Below are 18566 nucleotides of genomic sequence, written 5' to 3'. Positions count from 1 at the left end.
AAAAAAACTAATTTAACTTAAGTGTTTACTTGCATGTTCTTGCCTAGTTGTATAATGTGTCATAATGAGCCGGATTTTCTGATCACTGTCTATGTAGTGCAGTAGTTAAAAAGACATTCTCATAAAATGGCATTAAAGACAGTGACACAACTTAATTTGTAAAATTGCAACACTTTGAGAATTTTAATTTGTAGTCACAGAACAATGAAATTTCAAGGTTGTGGTCATTATTTTCATTTTAATTGATAGGTAAGCATTTATATACTTCGGCAAACATTTAAGTATTATATGAAAATCAGGCTACCTATTAAAAAAATCCCATTTGGTAAATCACATGACATCCCAGCTGTGTACACTTTGGAGCGAGACCTCAGCCAACCCAAGGGTGCACAAAAACATCCCTGATTCTTTAAACAACCATGTTTATTTATCTAACAACAAAAAGGTTCCTTAGGCTGAACACCAAAGCAGAAAAGTTAGTACCAATCAGTTTATCGGTAATTGATACTGAAAGGTGAATTAACAGGCTGAAACAGGTGGAGAGTCTGACCGGTAGCAGTGTGCCCATGCAGGGTGGAATTTTTGGCGGAGGCTGCAATCCTGAGACAAATAGCTGTCAACCTGCGTGAGATAATCTGATTGCACTTCTGGGCTTGTCCTGAGTGTTATGCGACGAGCAGTAAATTATGACCTGCCAATGTGTGGAAATGACGGCAGAGGAACGTGTATGCATGCATGTACAACCATGGGGTAAAAGGTTGCAGCTGGGATGGCAAGTTGCCAGGTGTGCAAATACATCTATAGAAGGAGAAGGGTTGATGGCTGCACACGAAAAGGAACAGGAAGCAAAAGATGCGAGTGAGACCTCACAACCAGCTTAAAGCTTTAGTTAGTTCTTCTTTAACACACAAAGTTTGTGATGAACAGCTTTATTTTACCTGTGGACCATATTGTAGGCTTTTTTCTAGTAGCCTACTAACAAGTTACCTAAAGTCATGAGCTTATGACTTTTTGCTGAAAGATTTTCGAACACTCCAGGTGTGTGTGTTTTAAAACCCTTTCATAAAAGCTCGCTTTTTATTAGTTGATTGATTTCAGTGTGAGGCAGCTGCAGTTCCAAACACTGGGTTTGCATTACAGTAACCTAATACAGCTGTGGACAGTCAAACCTTGTGTTGAAAGAGAAGTGACAGCAGTAAAACTGTACTGCCTGCAGAATCTTTTATGTGAGTGAGAGAAATTTCAATGAGTGTTTTGGATTAAACAAAAACAATACAAATGCTCATATTAATATGCATTATTAATATTTTAAACAAATGCAACATCCCTTTAACTTCTTGTCAGAATGCCCAGTATTTTCTAATTGTCCTTATGCATGGTTATTTCTAAGTTTAAGAACCCCGTGTTTTCCAATGACAAAGCCATCTCTAATGCAAATTGATGTTTGTGGTAATCAAGCAATGTTCAAATTCTGTTTGCTCTTGGCCAAACCATTTATGAAAATAAATCTTTCATGAATGGCTTTGTTTAGAATTCTCAACAACTAAGATGTGGTAGAAATAATCAGGAATGTAGAAATGTGGACAATTTTAAGTATTTCAACTAAAAATTTGTAATAAACATTTAAATGTTTTAATTTAATTAATATGATATATTATAAGTAAATCAGATTCTAAGTCTCTCTGATTTAAAATCATATCTGGCACTACCAGGTTATTAAAGTCCCCCGATGACAATTCTTTTATATATAAAAACGTTCCCAGTGGTATTTGAATCGTGATTATGAAGTTTTTAACCAAAATCCCGTAACTTAAATGTCTTAAAAAGCCATATTTCATGTCTTTCTGAACCCTCTGTTGCCAAAATCTCCTCTATATGGGCGTGGCCATTGATGGTGAGCTGAGTAGCTCCGCCCTTTACCCCCCCCCCCCCCCCCCCCTTCTGCAAACTGTGTCTGGAATGAATGAAGAGCTTGACGGGGGGGGGGGCACAAACGACACAGACTGGCAGTCTGAGAAACGGTGAAAATGGTCAAATAAACTGAGTGATTATTCCCATGTAATTTTCCAAATACGTGCGACCAGTGCTGAACTTTTTCTTGGCCCCACGTGACGCACCCAGGAAGGGTTAGCCTTGGGATACGGTGAAGCTGCGGATACACCCTGCTGGACAGACGGAGCTGGAAGAATCCCGATCACTAGGCGAGCTGGGATGGGGAGCAAGTCCTGTTGGGGCCTCCTGAACTTTATGATTTTCCTCTTATTTTCATCGGAGCAATTTAAAAAGGTCCCCTAATTTTATTCTTCATTTTATTTTTACCTTCTCTGGTTAATAATGCGGGACAGCAAGCCTTCGAACTCGGTCAAAGAGAGAACACATGTCACGCAACGGTACTTTTACTTTAAGTTTAATTATAAATAAGAAGCCTTGGACACATTTAAAATACGTGCTGGCAACGCAACAATATCTTCTCTTCTCTCTTCCCTGAGCTTGTTAATGCTGAACGGGGCAGATCAGGGAGCTGTTGTAATGCGCATGCGCCACTGGGCCGTCGTGACATCACAACAGCTCATTAATTCAAACTGAGCGCCTTTGCGACTCTAACATTATTATAAATTTCAAACAAATCCTCACATATTTGAATTTTTTAATTTTGATGAGGAAAAAGTAGAAAATAGTATTAATTTGTTACTTCTCCGATCTAAACTTTACATACATAAGTGTAGAATGAAAAAAACAACTCACAGTTTTACTGTTTTTAAGATAGCGATGCTTCAGTTTGATGAATACATAAAAAGGATTAACACACCCAAGGCGAGTAACACTGGAACAATTTGTGCTTTTTTGTTTGATATGTAATCCCCTCCTCTAAGAAAAGTTTGTATTGTAAACATTATTTTTTTGTATTCTCTTTTATATATTTTAAGATACTTTATTTTCTTATCGGCAAGTTCTATTGTTGATATATTTCTGCTACGTTTATTACTTGATGTGGTTGAATAAGTTTGGAATGATGGCATTGATTGTTGCGGCTGATAATCTGTCTGATTCCTTGATGTACTTTAATGTTATGTTCAATAAAGCTGACCAAAAAAAGAAGAAGAAAAAAGAGACAGTCTGATGTGACTCTGACAGCCATTTAAAAGGAGAAATCCTCAGAAATACACCGAGGTCCCGCCGTTAGTGGGCGTGGTCAGTCGAAAGCCTGCAGGTGTATGAAAGTGTTGGAGTAATTGTGTTATCATTTTTCGTTACCTCGGTTAAATGTGGAAAAACTAGACCCCCTTTAGACGTTTGTGAAGTTTGTTGGCGCGAGAACATTTATTCATTCCCCGCGTGATAAAGCAGCAGTATATTCTAAAAAAGGTTTGTTTTCTTACGACATGATGCTAAAAAGCTACGTCAAACGTGTCAAGTCAGGTGAGTTGTGGTCTTGAGGTTTTAGTGTTTAATCTACTTTTATAATAATATTCAAGTCTTGTTTCTTAACTTGACAGTGTTAGTTGTTACGTTTTGTGTGCCTCCACACAATTGACACTTCCTTCTTTTAATTTGCAACATTTAAAAATGACATTTTCAGCAAAAGAAATGTGGCAGTTTAATTTAAAGAATGGGGAAAATATTTTTTCTTTGGCAGTAAGTTTTTTTTCTATTATTCTTTTTGTTAAACTGTTTTGATTCATTTTCCTTTCTTTTTTGTAAATAAAGAAAATGAAAATGGTTTATTTTCATTAGTTTCACTAATTTGCATTATTTGCGTCAAGAGGTAAAAAAATATACATACAGTACACAATTGTTTATATTTTATCAGAGCTTTAAGCCTTGCTTGTAGTATTTATTTTTTCTTTCTTTGTCTTTGTCAGCACTGAAACGGTCGTTTGAAGTGGAGGAAGCAGATGCAGTCACAAACCCATCACCCCTGTCCCGTCGTGCCAACACCCCCCTTCGCTCATCTTCATCGTCTTCATCCAGCCAGCGGAGCTATGATCTAAGCTCTCGCAACTCTGACCTCTCCTCCTCCAGATCGTCTGAGTCATCCAGCCTACGTTCCCCAAAAAGCGGTATGAGGCGCATCGACTTATCAGGGGGTCGCAACCCCGATGCTGCCTCCCCCCGTCGCACAGAAATGTCCATAGAGGTCTCCTCCAAGCAGATTGACAACTCGCCCAGTGCTGGAATAGCCCGCTTTGGGCTTAAACGTCCAGAGGTGAGTCTGAGCAGCAGGAGTAACCCCCTGGATGGCACCACCAACTCTATTTCCAGCACCACCAACAGACGAGCGGAGCTTAGCACCACCCGAGCCCAAGAGCCCCCTGCACCTCCCAGGAGGATGGATGCTCAGCTGTCATCAGGCCCAGGCTCGAGGATTCCCGAGCCTCCTCAGAGAAGGGCAGACCCCGTCTCCCCTAACCTCAGCACAGTTGATGGCATCTTCAGGAAGTCAGAGATGCCTGCCGTCAGACATCCGGATAATTTAGTGCCAAACAATCCAGCTGAGAACAACCATCCACCTGCTCCCAGTGCTCCCCTGCCTTCTCTGGCAGACTCTAGGGGGGATAGGGTGCAGCCACCTGAAACAGAGCCAGCCACGATCCGGTCGACTGACAGTGAGTATTTATTTAGCTTATAAAGCCTGTTGTTTCAACTTTGCCTTTATCAAATGTTTAAACTACTGATTGTTTTTGTGTGCTTAGCTACTGACAAAACCTAATTCCAAATGTGTTGTTGCAGCAAACTGTTTCAAATATTCAGACTTTTTTTTTTAAGCCTTAGGCGCTCTGATTTGTCACAGCCAAAGTCCTTGAAGTTCAACTCCCAAACCAGTCTGCACACGAATATGTTTAGACAGCAGGACCTGTTTGAAGTTTTGTAGAAGTGGAGAACAGGCAAAAAGAGAGTTCTTATTGTAACCGTGTTCTATATATTGGAGCAGATGAGCTCTATTAAGTTTGTGAATTTAGACCCCCGTAGATCTGCTGAAAAAGTCATAAAGTGATAGTTATCTAAAGACGGATGGTGGCGATCTGATAGTTTATCGCCATGTCACAAGACGCATATTTTTTTTCTTCTTTTTACTTGAGAGTTGCATTGTAGTCTGTTCCCTTCATTATTTCCTCCTTTACTTTTATAATCCATTCTTTTAGATTTGTTATTTGTAGGTTATTGAACATGTCCATATGCCATTTGAGTGGCATATTTTCTGTTTTCATTTGACATTTGAAATGAATAATGTCAGGTTGAATACTAGTGTGTGCAGGGAGTTGTAAAACACTTTCAGAAGCAACCATGAGCTCATCTTTGCTGCTCAAAGGTTTCACTTTGTGCATTGCTGTTATTCCTTTTCTGGAGTTCATAAAACATTTAACATAAAACTGAATTTTGTTTTCTTTTGTTTTTCGGGTGTCACCACTGGTGTAGTTGCAACGTGGTATAAATCAGAAAATGTTGCCCAGAGTGAGTTGATGTGGAAACGAGGAAGGAAAAGGGAAAGGATTCGATCCCAAAGTTCTGTCACATTTGGCTCAAATAACCAGCACCTTCCTGCACCGCTGAGCTGTAGAGGGAGGCCCTGCAGGAAAGGAGCACAAAAGGAGCGAGGAGGAGACTGTGGGATGGAGAGCAAAGCAACAAATGTAGAGAGGTGTAATTTGTGTGCAGGAAAGTGTTCTGGACACAGGCTATAGCTACAGTGTCCAGAAAGTCACTAACTATAGTTAGTGACTTTTCTTTTGATTGAGAGGGGGTAGGATAAAATATTAGTTTAAAACTATGTTTGCGGTATAGCAGTTCTTAGTATCTATTTTACTTAATCAAAAAAATATGAGCCATTAACCTAGGAAAATATGCAATACATACATGTCATCATTGATAGGGTGGATTTTGTTTGAGGGTGGGGTAATTAACAATCCGGGTTGTACACTAAGCAAAAAGATGGAGTTTACTGGATTGTCACGCAATACAGCAACGCTGACATCTTTAGGAGAACTGACAGCCATATTTTGACGAGCAGAACCGGTTTCTCTAACAAAAGACTTTTTCTTTACAACAATGTAAAGATTCTCATAGCTCACATTTGGAGAACATGTTAGTCATTGCACTCAAAGACTAATTAAACAAGTTTAACAAAAGGAAATGTACAAGAACTTGTTAGTTGATTTCCTTCTTTCAGCTTTTAGTTTTCTTTTTTTTTTGTATGAACAGTTGATCCCATTGGGCAGAAATGTTCACGTACATTTTGTCCTACAGGCATGCTGCGAGCGACGGGTTGTAGCCAACACCTATACAGTGTGTAAGGGGGAAGTAGGTTTGATGCAGGCGTGTAGATTCCCCTCAGAGGGGATTAATAGGCTTAATAGTTTTGTTTTGGGCTTAATAGAGTAATTCCAAATTTCTCTTAGGTTTCAAATAAGATTGATAAAAACCTTATCTTTAAGGAAATATAAAGATTTTATAAACAGAGTAGTTTTGCTGTTCAAAACATTCTTTTATGAGTACTCCACACAAAATTATCTTGTCTCTTAAGGTGGAAAGTTGGCTGTTTAAACCAAAACAAACCTATAGATTTGTAGAAAACGATAAAAAGTTACATTCCACTCAAATCCTTTAACAGAAAATGTTTTTGTTTTTTAACAGAAAAACAGTTAATTCTAATGTTTAGGGAACACAAGATAATCAGTTTTATTCATTCAAAAGTAATATTTTATTCGTTTACTTGTGGCAAGGATTTGTTCTTTATTCATTTGTAGGTCTATAATGGTCAGCACAAGTTCTGTTTGCTTCCATGTTATTACCCTAAAACAAAAAATGAACAAATAAAAGCACCACAGTAGCAGTTTTAGAGTTTAGGAAACATCTAGTAGGGAACCATTCTTTCTTACTTAATTACATTTCCTTTATTTCTAGAAGGTATTATTTTGTGCCCCTTTGGAGTTTAGAGCTTCAAATGTGCCTTCTGTGTAGCATAAGGTCAGTAGTCCTGGCACTTCACATTCCTCACTTAAAGTAGATCTTTTATGAAAGTTTTTATTTAAGATTTAACTTGAATTGCCTTCTTTTTTCCTTTAGTAGTCTGCTCAGCGATCACAAATAATCTTCCTCAGATGTGGCTTTACGTGACAAATCACAGGAACGGATCCAATTTATGTTTTTCTGTGTTTAATTTTTATACAGAATTTATTAAATGTAGTTCAAATTGATATGTATGTGCAATACATATCAATGCAAAACAAATCTTACATAATAAATACAGGAAATAAATCTTTGTAGATGTAAAGAAATTTATTGAACCAAACGTTTTCATTCTTTTTTTTACAAAAGTTAAAGTCAATAAGGAATTTTTTCAAGACATTTTAGTAACTAAAAGAAAAAGAAGCATTAAATCATTACCTTAAAACAAAATTATTCTACATTATTGAAAAGTTGAACATATTTACAAAAGATGAACTGTTTTGTAATCAAAGTCCACTAACCCTGAAGTTCCATATTTAAAACAGTTAAAATAAACCTGGATGGTAAAAATGAACAGATCCAAATCCCACAAACAAATAACAGAGCATTAACTGCTGTTTAACCATTTATTGCTTTGACAATCCTCCTGAAGAGGATTTGCTACAGTCGGACAGGCATCTACCTTTGGCCATCTACACTTTTGCATTTCCCGCTATTATGAGAAAGACCACCAATATTAGAACTAGAAAACCAAGGCACAGGTAGAGCCAAATGCTGTCTTCACTGAATGAACGTGGAGCAGAAGTGTAGTAGCTTTGGTTGGGAAATGAATATGCTGGACGAACGGATCTGGGTGCATTTCCTTGGAGTTGAAATGGGTAGCCAGCAGCTCTCTGTTGAATTTCATTCGAAGGATGTTGTGCCAGTTCTCGTAACACGTTAGCAGTGACTTCATAAGTCTGGCGAGGATCATAATTTGACTCAGGATAATTCCCAGTATGCTGTGTTATATAGATTCTATCTGCTTGCTGGTTGTTCTGTCTCCTGACTCTAACAATGATCCGAGCCCTGTTCCTTTCATTATGAACATATGGATATGAATCTTGATTGATATTGCCAATACTGAAGTACTGGTATCCCTGAGGTAAAGTCTCCAGTAAACCTTCATAATTTCCATAATAGTGTGATCCATAATTGCCTTGGCTTGGGTCAAACATCAGCTGAATTCCATTGGAATAGATGTTCACATTTTCGGCAAACCAGTGAAGCAGTGAAAGAACGTTGGTTGGCACGTCTGCAATGGAGTTGACACGCCTCGGTACAGCTGCAACGGCTGTTAACATGAGGAGAACAGCAACACAGCAAATTGTGATCTTTCTCGCCATCTCTTTTGCCTGGGAAAGAAAAATGTACAAATGTATGTAAAACATGTAATTTTCATACAATATTTTATCTTTAAAAAAAGAGACTAAGATTATTATTTGTAGAAGTCGTTTTTTTTTTTTTAAACACTTGATCTTTAAAAACGCGGGGATGCAAGTCAAGCTGGTTGTTCTTGTTACTGACAAATCTGTCATGTTTTTCTTTTAAACTTTAAATATATTATAAATAAACTTAAATCAGTTTAAATATTAAAAATATCAAACTATATAAAAATCTAAACCACCAGAGAAAACTTCAAGTAAAAGAAAAGATCTCAAAGTTTTAAATGTTTCAAACACTTCAGATTAAATATTTACTACAGAGCCCGTGACCTGATATGGGTAAAAAGATAATTAAATTGTTTCCACGATAAGGATTTCATTACCATGAAAAAGAATTCTGTTCCCACGCAATAGTAGTTCATAGTTTACTGATCCTTTTATAGTATTCAATGGAAATGTTTTATTTTAAGAGGATCATTCTCTTACATATTCTTTTTAATGTCCATTTATTCACAATAATTCATTTGTGAGTAAATTTGTATTTTATTTTAATAAAAATGTACTGACTGCTAAAGTTCGTTTTTTTTTTTTAATACATTCTTTGTCTCTTATACTGTAACACTGTCCTTTTGTTACTCATTTTCAGAGTTTACAGCTCAAAAATGTACTTTTTTTCTTTGAAGTTTAAATCTATATACTTTTGAAATAGCCTCTTTTAAATCTTGTAAATGTACAACTTCCTCTTTGTTAAATATTACCTCTTTTTCTTGCAGTTGTAGAAGTTTTTCTTTTATGATGGTACCAAAACGCTGTCGTGTGTTTACACTCTCCTGCACAAAACATAAACACACCTTTTAAAATTTTTGCAATAATGGACAGAATTTTTTGCAAAAAAAAAAAGAGCTGTTAATATTTTCATGGAGGGAGGACGTACCTGCTTGGTCCGCTGCAGTATCTAACTTCTACTTTAAGAGGAGTGGCAGTTTCCTTGTACTTTTAACTTGCAGTTCATAGAAAATGAAACCTTAATTCTGTTGGGTTATAGAGTTCAACTGTTTCTTAAAAATGCAGGAAGCTGCCTTTTTTTTTTAGCTAAACTGAATAATTAGAAGGAAAAATCCAATAAACTAGGAGAAACCTATAGTTGTTGGAATTTTTCAAAAATAATTTCAGTTGAAAATTGCCTCATAGACATTCTTTTTTTGTTATTTGAAAGATAATTTTCTTTCAAATGTATATCCTCAATCTTCTATTTAATACGAAAATGTGCATCTTTGTGATCAAAACTTCCGGACTTTATATTTTCTTTTTAAAAGTAATTAAGATTAAGGAGAAAAGAATATGGTGAGATTTATCTTTGAAAAACTACATTTAACAAGTACATAAGGGCTGCACTGTATACTGTTTTATAGGTTTATTGAAAACAACAATGTGGTGTAGTGGTTCAAATCCCAGCTGTTTTTGCATGTTCCACTCCTGCATCTGTGGGTTTTCTCTGGGCACTCCATATTTCCTCCCACAGTCAAAAAACATGCCTCATAGGTTAATTGGGGATTATGAATTGTCCCCAGGTGTTGATGTGAGAGTTACTACCTGTCCAGGTTGTACCCGTCATTCCCCCAACAGTAGCTGGGTTGGTTCCCATTACCCCAAAAGAGATTCAGTGGTTTCAGAAGACCGATATATGGATAAAAGAGGTTGAAAAAGTAAATAAAAGTAGTGGGGGGAAAATACAGAAGCTTTACAATGGAGATGTAAATGTAAAACAAATAACAACTTTATTTAAAAAATGGAAATGATTTGACAATCTGCACAGCAGTTTCTTACCCTCAATTCATCAACACTAAAATACAAGAAACTATGACAGGAGAAGACAAACCAATCACAGGTTATGTTTCAACTGCATAATCACTCTTTTGACAGCATCAAGCATCTTTAAACTTTAAACATCAGTACATGAAAAAATCAGTGCCGTTTCGTAAAGACATCTAATCAACTGAAATGTAAAAAAATCATGATTGTCCTCTCTCTTCACAACGTCCAGCCAGGGGTGCGTGCTTTCTCTTCATAACCATCCAATATCAGTCTCGCTTGGACTCCTGGAGCAATATTCAAACTTGATTGATACTCAAAAGTGTCATAGTTAAAGTCTTGAAAATTCATCACAGGTGTGAACTTTGTCACCCATTGCCATTGCCACCATTCATAGTCTTGTGTGTGTTTTGTTTCTGAGCTGTAGAAACCAACCCACGCCTTTTTACATATGGACTTCCAGTCCATATGTTTTAACACGTACAAGCGAGCACAAGCCTTCCCATTTTTCACAAACAACTGTAGTTTTGCTGCGTTGCCACTGATAGTAACCGCTTCAGGACTCTTAAACTCGTCTCCTCTGTCTATTTCCTCTCCGAGGCTTTTCCAGAAGAAACATGATGTCTGCGTCTTATGCAGTCGAGCCTGTAGCTGTTCATTCAGGGGGATTTTTGTGTCACAGCTTCCATATTTTTGGTTTCCAATATACTTAGAAAACAGGGCCTTGTCATCGTCATCGCTCTTGTAAAGAGCAATCATCAGACCTTCATTTAAATAGTTTCCTGGAATATTGCTCCAATGTATCATGGCAGTACCGCATGTGCTTGTCTTTACCTTAATTGCCATGTAGTCTCTCCTATCTGACAAGTTGAGGCGTGTAAAATTTCCTGAAATGCTACTTGGGGGTCTTGCTGGGATGTTCACAACAAAATCAGAATTTTTCTTCTCTCTTGTGGGTGGTTTCTGTCGTTTGCTTGGTTGGTGTGAGGAGAGCTTTTCTTGGACAACAATATACAGAAATAGTCCAAGGCAAGCAAGTTCACCCCAGCTGTTCTTAATGTATTTTAGCTGGTTCTCATCAGCATGACTTCCAAAGTTATCTCTGAGTTGTCTGAGATCTTCCATCACATCTCTGTAATCCTCATCATCATTAAACTCTCTAATCCGGTTTAAAAGGCGGGTAGTAACTTGGTACGTATGCTCTGGATCATACCTTGTACCCTGGTTATCGGCTTGCTCGTAATGCTGGGTAATATAAACTTGATCTATGATCTGTCTGTCCTGCCTTCCTGCATTCTGCTCTCTGACTCTGAATATAATCCGGTCCCTGTTTCTTCCTTCAAAGCCTACTCGGGGGTGAATAACGTAGGATGGAAGCTCCGAGGACATCTCATGATTGAGATTACCAACAGTGTAGTACCTGTATCTGACATTTCCGTGAGGTAGTGGTTCCAGCATTCTTTCATAGTTTCCATAATGATGTGAACCGTAATCTCCCTGGTTCGGGTCAAATGTCAGTCGTATCAAATTATTATTGTCAATCTCAATTATGTTGGCAAACCAATACAGCAATAGAAGACTGTGTTTGGGGACAGACTGTCCGAAGTTCATTTGTTTGAGACTGTCCATGGTGGAGAGCTTTTTTATCGCAGAAACTGAAGTCAGGACAAGGAGCAGGACGATGCAATATCCTGTGATCACTTGTAGCTTCTTCATTCTGTTAAGACATATCACATACGAGAGTTGTTGTTTCTTCGTTGTCAAACTGGACACATCAAAAACTTTTAACAAGATGTGATATCTAAAAATTAACCGCCAAAATATTTTCAATAATTTTGAAATCCATATGAACATTTTACCTACAGTAATAAAAAAAAAAAACTCTTACTTTTATGTTTATGGAGACAGTAGGAGGTTTGGCTTCCCAATGATCCTCTGCTTGCATTAAAGGTCCTCAGCTGTGAATGGGTCCCCAGAGTAAATAACAGCCTTTAGATCAACCATTACTGTTTTATTAAGAGGGCATCTAAACCATACTATATGTGCAAAAAAACGAAAGTTAGTTAATAATTTTTAAATTGTTACAGTCAATAATATATTTAAAGGAAAATTTTCTTTTTTAAATGCTTGATGGACAGAGAAGGTGCTTCTAAGATTAAAACCTTTCAGTTTGTCTTAAAATACATTTCCATTTTGGAAAAACATTTCAGAAAAGGATGAGCTAATTGCAGTGAAGCTCACGATATGCCAGTGTAACATGCTAGAAAAAATAACATTTTTTACATGGTAAAGTATTATATATAATAGTGTACAATAAACTGAGGGTGCTCTCTTTTTAAACTGGCAAATACATTGTTGCAAAGAAAAATAGAGAGCTTACCTCCTTGACACGGCTGCTTTCGTGAATGTTTACTCTTTGTTTGTGTGAGCCTAGTCACTCCCCCTGGACTTCCTTTTCAGTGAAAATGAAACTAGATCAGATGATTCTTAGGTTGCGATATCCATTTTAGTTATAAAACTGTTTGAATGAGACTTCCTGCTATACTAAAATGTATATGAATGCTATATATTTACAGAAATAAAATGTATTTAAATGTTATTAAAATAAAGTCTGTCATAAATGCCAATTGGTACTTGTTTTGTTACAGGTAGGGCCTGAGCTCTGCATTTCCTTAGCTCTTGCCCATTTGACAAAGATGATGCAACGTTACGGATTTTTTTTCCCCCCTAATTTTTTTGTTGTCAGTTTTGGTCCAAAATTGTGCTGATATAGTGCCACACCCATAGATCTTTTAAAGGTCCCACATATTACTTTTTAAATAACTTACCAGTTTGACTTCTATCCATTACTTTAGTAAATACACTTCCTTTAATACAGATGGGTGTACCTTTGTTGCAATATTTGTAACTTGAGGAATTGCTAAAGCTTTGTGTTAACGGTCAGTGTGGTGCATGTTATGCCATGCATTCTGCAACTCCACCAGCACCCAGCAGAAGGCGCTCTTACACCAGGACATCAAACTGCGAGGTTGTAAAGCCCTTGTAGAAGGTTTGATGGAGATGCAGATTTGTTGTTGCAATACACGTATAAAATATTGTTGTTCAGGCGTGTTTTTGGAAGATATGGAGGCCTGCTTTTAATAACTAACATGTTATCTTGTGGCTGTTTGTTGTAATTTATCCAAATTGAGGAAGTACTTCCGCTTTTCCCAGAGAACTGGACACACATGTGACACCTCGTAAACGCACACATACACAGGCACACAAGGTTTCATTTACTGGTACCAACTAGTATCAATTTCCTGGTAATTCCCTCTGTCTAAATCTTTAAATCCATTCTGACTTTACTCAAACTTCTAAACAAGGCTCTTTTACATACATACTATTCTCATATTGTGTGCACAATTGATGTAGATTAGGCACATGCTAACACACATATGAATGTTTACTCACAGCCACGCTTAGGTTTCATTTGATCTGACTGGAGGCTTTGGTATTCCCCTTGGATGAAGCCGAAAAAGAGTAAAAACACACACAAAGGAAACATTTATTTCCTCAGTGGTTGCCACCCACATCTTTCACATGAGCAGCATAAGAGCAACTGTTGATGTGAAGCAGATAAAGAATCCAACACACCACTTTCTTATTTTGATAAGAGCTGGGGCTATAACAGTTTTTATGTCCGCCTCGTTTTCCTGTTTAAGGAACATAAGCTGATTGCTTAGAGCTTTAGACCGTGTTGGGTTAACCTGTCTGGTGTTGTTAAGTCCTCGGGCAGCTTTGAGGAACACTGTCACGGAGCAGCATGTTCTACCGGCCAAAACATGACACATCTTGGCTTAGCGTGGTCCAGAAACATTAGCAGCTAACACTGGCTTTCTGTCATTCTATGACAATGAAGATCTTTTTACCCACTTCCACTGTATCCCTCAGTTTAGAGGTATGCCAAGTTATGACAGATCCTGCAGATATTTTCTGAGTGGCTCTGAAAGAATGTTGGCTTTACACAGGCGTCAGCATGAATGAGTTTTAAAGGGGGCAGTATTTTGATTTTATTGGTTACGTCTATTTTAACAAATGGGAGTTTTGTCTTTCTGGTAGTTATCTTCATGCTGACCTTTGGTTTTAATACAGTGCATTTCAGTAACATGTAATGCTTTTGTCTGTGAGGCAATAATAGCTTTAAAAAGACGAGGATAAGAGTTTAAACAAAAATGAAAGATTGTTAGGAGAGGCAACTTTTTTATTTAAGGAAAAAAAATAGGTTTCACACATTGCAAAACCAGGTGCAAAGGCTTATTTTCATTCCATATTTTGTAAAACCTATTGATTTTTATGTTTCTTTTATTTTTTTGTCGTGTTCACCTGACTGTCAATTTACAAAAAAAAAAAAGGATGTTTGGGGTTTTTCTATTTAGCCTTGAGTTATTGGACAAGATGTGTTTGCCTTAAATTCTTTTTTTAATTTGTCTTTCCAACTTTCCATTTGAAGCGGTGGAATTTCTGCTTGGTGTATGCGTTGGGATGTGTGGTTGTGTGCATTTGTGAGCCTCTACACAAGTGTATAATTACACTTTCTGTGAGGTTGAAAACAGCTGTTCCTTTCATCCTTTATTTGTTTCCAATGTACACTGTGTGGGAACTCTGCCCTTAAAATATTTGCTTTGCTGAAAATCAAGCCAGTTCTATATTTCTCTGCTTCTTGACTGTTTCTCTGGTTTTCCATCAAAATAAAAAAATAAAAAATCATAAAAAAGCTTGAATTAATTTTTCCATTCTTTACTTTCAGAATTAGAGCTCTCTACCCTGATATTTGTGTTTTTTATATTGTTTTATGGTACCCAATAGTAGTTCACACATTCAGCTGTGACTGAGATGAGAAGATTTTTGGTATCTAATATCTACATCATAAACAGAATATTAGTCTAAAATCCTCAGTCGTGTGCAGTAAAAACAATATATGAATGGATCAAAAAATAAGGGTTTGCATAATTCCATGTGTTAAAAAAATGCCACTAAGCTGTTTGGTTTTAACACATGGATAAATGCAATCACTTCTTTCGCCTTAGTATCCAGCTATAGTTTTTTTTTTTCCTGGTAAGAGGGAGGGGAATAGTTTAGAGGAAGTAGGAGTCTCTTGATACTTTGACATGCTGAGTCACATGGTGATGGGAGGGGCAGCCAGGGACCTGCCACACTGGTCCCTCACTGGAGCTTTTCACTTCAGCAGGGAAGGATTCATTCACGCATGCACACACTTTCCTGGCGGTAAGTGCTTTGCATACTGGGAGGGTTCGCATGTGTGCGCAAGTGTGTTTGCATGGAGGCAGTTGTTACTCGAGGAAGGATTTTCCTTTACTCCAGATTTTATCGTTTATGTTTGTGTTGTCAAAGATTTTTTTTATTTTTTATTTCTCGTTTTCTGAGCATGTCGGCTATTTTGAGTTTCAAGTAAAGGTTTCAGTTTAACCATAACACCCACTGTTTATGTGTGTTCATGTCTCTAAGGAGTAACTATCTGTTTTTGTTTGTTTTTCATTTCCTAAAAACCAAAAGTTTGTTTTTTTTAAACTTATAATTCTTTTATCAAAAACAAAAGCTAAATTTATTTGGAAACTTTTGTTGTCCTTTGCTAGTTTTCCTTTTTTGGGGCCATTTTAAACTGATTCTGACTTTTAGCACAGCTTCTCTGCATATCATTTACAGTCACCTAAGTAACGTTTGCATGTTTTATATTCCTTCCAAATGAGTTTGGGATTTGGCTACAGATATTGTGTAGCCATTTAGAAAAAAGAAATCATTCTTTCTAATGCAGATGGATTTCTTTTCAAAATATGTGGATGTTTCTTAGGAATACCTCTGTAATTTGTGCTCACAGTTCTATATAGTACTGATTGATGATTCATTGAAGGAAGTTTAGTTGTTCCCTCTGGGCAAATGACAGTTTGGGTTGATAGTTGTTGTTGTTTTTCTGCAGACGTTTGTGCAAGATGTTACTTAAACAGGAAGTTGGCTTAGAAAAATTGATTGCATCTGCTGCAGAAAATAGTCTCATGTCTTTTGAAATGTAAAATATTTCATGAACTCATCTGGTTCCCTGCTGTGCCAAATTGATAAGGTTTCATCTGTGTGGCCTGGAAGTACATTCCTTGAATTCCTGGTTTAGACTCTGGTTTGGAAGCATGAGCATTTGTGTTCTCTTTGAGGAATTGTAATGGAAGTAGCTTCAGTTGTTGAATAATCAATTCATCATCCACAGAGCAGGTTTTAGCTTGATAAAACAACAAATCACTGAAGTTTGTATTGCTTACATAATTGATATTATGTAAACTATTACCTATTAGTCATTTTTTAATATAATTGAGTCTCACTAAAATTGTCTGTTACATAATACATTTGTGTTAAAGTAATTCTTAATTGGAAAATGAACTTCTTGTATAACATGAATTTCAGACATTGAATGTATACTTTAAACAACATATTCAAATATGAAATGGAAGGAGGGCCTAAATATTCACTCATATGTAATTTGATCTCATTGTGTTTTCAGTTGTTTAGATGGTCGACCGTACTGTATTCCTAATTTGATATCAATAGTATTTATAGTCCATGACTGCTAGTCCTTAAGTCTGAAGATTAGCTGGGTGAATTTGAGAAGTCCTACTTGTGGGGTTGAAAAGGGTGTAAAGGATCAATCAAACAGCTTGTACTTTTAGTTTTCCACAGACCCACACAATATTAAAGCTCACTGAGCATTGAGCTTCTACTAAGATGGCATTTTAGAAGGCTTTATTGTGAAAAACATACTTAGTAAACCGTTTGTAAGGGGGCGTTATTAAAAGCATTACAGCTCACTGTTCAGCATTTTGGAATAGAGAAACATTTCTTTGTTTAAAAAAAAAACAATAAAATATACTAGTTGTATTGATGAGATACATCTTACCCTTTTTATGTGGCATTTTGTCTTTTTGTACATGTGTTGAGTGAGGTCAAGCATGCGTGAGGACACAGGTCAGATTCCTGATCCCTGTGACCCGTTGAACTACCTCAACTATTTTCCAGATCCATTCGGACCCCTTCACAAAGATAAACATGGAATGATACTCAAGCCTGGTTAATAAATTGACCAGCTGCATGAGCAGCTAGAAGCTAACAACTGTGTAAATGATGTTTTATACAATGTTTTAGGGTAGAATATTTTCAACGTTAAAAAAAAACACTTAGCCATATTTATGTGAAGAATGTCGCTCTGTCTTCTGTAATTATAGATTTTGGGATAGAAATTAAGCAAATTCGTGTTGAAGCGTTCTGTTGGTGCTGCATGCTTGTGCGTGTTTTCATAATATGCAGATGAAACCTCAACCTTTTTTTCTTTAAGAGCTGTGTGGTGTTGGAGGCAGCAGAGGAGCCTAGAAAGACAACAGTCTCTTGTGTATTACCACAGAATGGAGACTGAAACACATTCCTCTGGCAGTCTAGACAAACCTGTGGGCTTCTACTGTCTTTATAGCAATTTGCATTTCTCTGCTGTTGACAAAGAAACAGCTTCCAATGCGGCTTTTCAAATATGCATGAACCTCAGAACTAAACTTGTAGGAAATGGAAGGAAGTTGACCATTGGAGCCTGCAGGTCAATGGCCACATTTCTCGGCTAACCTAAGTAAAGAGTAGTTCGGGAATTTCTTCTTGTACCTTTTTTTTACTTATAGCAAGCAAAACATGCAGAGTTTTTACTGCCACCACTCCAGTTTCCCTATTTATGAAGGGATTTAGTGTTGGCAGGTGGGAGGATGTGTTCACATTTGCTGTAAATGACCTGTCTGAAAAGGCAGAGAGACACATTTTCAATGTGAATTTCAAGATTTCCCTGTTTTAGTTGATAAAGAACAAGCTCACAATAAAGCCCACATGTACTCAAAAATGTGTCACGATCAGCATCAAACCAAATTACGTGTTTTAATGATTAAAATGCTAGCATTTTTAGACCTTGCGGGGAATGCAAATTAAGTTCACAAAGAGAAAATGTTGCAGAAAATGGCTCAAACCTGAATTTAGGAAGACTTTAAAGCTTGTTTAATAGCATTTTTTGTGGAGTATTTGAATTATTACAGCACTGTAAAGGATATTTTAATACATGGCCTACATAAAATAAGTTATTAATATTTCTCATTTTGTCTGCTTGCACTGAAATCTTCTCGTTTGCTATGAAAAATGGACCGCAATAAGGAATATAAACATAATGTAACGGCAAATTTCAAATGATGCTTTTATCAAACAGAAAACTGAGAAAATACGTAAGTACTTAATCAAATTTTCCCCCAAAAAAGCTCTACTTAGGTGAATAGAAAAACAGTTGTTTAGGTTTTTTCAATGGGTTATCAC

General features: G+C 36.8%; 2 protein-coding genes and 1 long non-coding RNA gene across 10 annotated transcripts in view; 1 reads left to right on the top strand and 2 right to left on the bottom strand.

Moving 5' to 3' along the window:
* LOC101169457 (septin-9) overlaps positions 1-18566 on the top strand; it is a 61097-nt gene that overhangs the window by 28927 nt on the left and 13604 nt on the right. For 5 of the 8 annotated variants that reach the window (XM_011478256.4, XM_078951561.1, XM_004071487.5 and 2 more), the window contains one exon: positions 3864-4607. In XM_011478256.4, coding sequence (XP_011476558.1) covers positions 3864-4607 — 744 coding nt within the window. Of the gene's footprint in view, positions 1-1968; positions 2287-3088; positions 3421-3863; positions 4608-15326; positions 15453-18566 lie in introns of those variants that run through there. The other 3 variants (XM_078951562.1, XM_011478258.4, XM_020705352.2) reach the window with 3 other exon arrangements.
* Positions 7258-9557, bottom strand: LOC144994297 (uncharacterized). Its single transcript, XR_013657756.1, has 3 exons — positions 9307-9557; positions 9131-9202; positions 7258-8342 (listed from the first exon to the last, which is right to left on the bottom strand). It is a non-coding gene; the product is annotated as an uncharacterized LOC144994297 (long non-coding RNA).
* LOC105354569 (uncharacterized) lies at positions 10128-12674 on the bottom strand. The gene is made up of 3 exons (XM_011478255.4): positions 12565-12674; positions 12073-12142; positions 10128-11901 (listed from the first exon to the last, which is right to left on the bottom strand). The coding sequence occupies exon 3, from the start codon at positions 11898-11900 to the stop codon at positions 10404-10406; it is 1497 nt and encodes a 498-aa protein (XP_011476557.1). The 5' UTR covers position 11901; positions 12073-12142; positions 12565-12674; the 3' UTR covers positions 10128-10403.

The sequence above is a fragment of the Oryzias latipes genome, chromosome 8 (assembly GCF_053564925.1).
Source record: "Oryzias latipes strain Hd-rR chromosome 8, Olatipes_Hd-rR_3.1".
NCBI lineage: Eukaryota > Metazoa > Chordata > Actinopteri > Beloniformes > Adrianichthyidae > Oryzias > Oryzias latipes.
The sequence above is the reverse complement of the archived record's forward strand: the minus strand, read 5'-3'. Positions and strand labels throughout refer to the sequence as shown.

Coding starts and splice junctions, on each gene's coding strand:
- LOC105354569 (XM_011478255.4), bottom strand. CDS start 11,900: ATGAAGAAGCTACAAGTGATCACAGGATATTGCATCGTCCTGCTCCTT.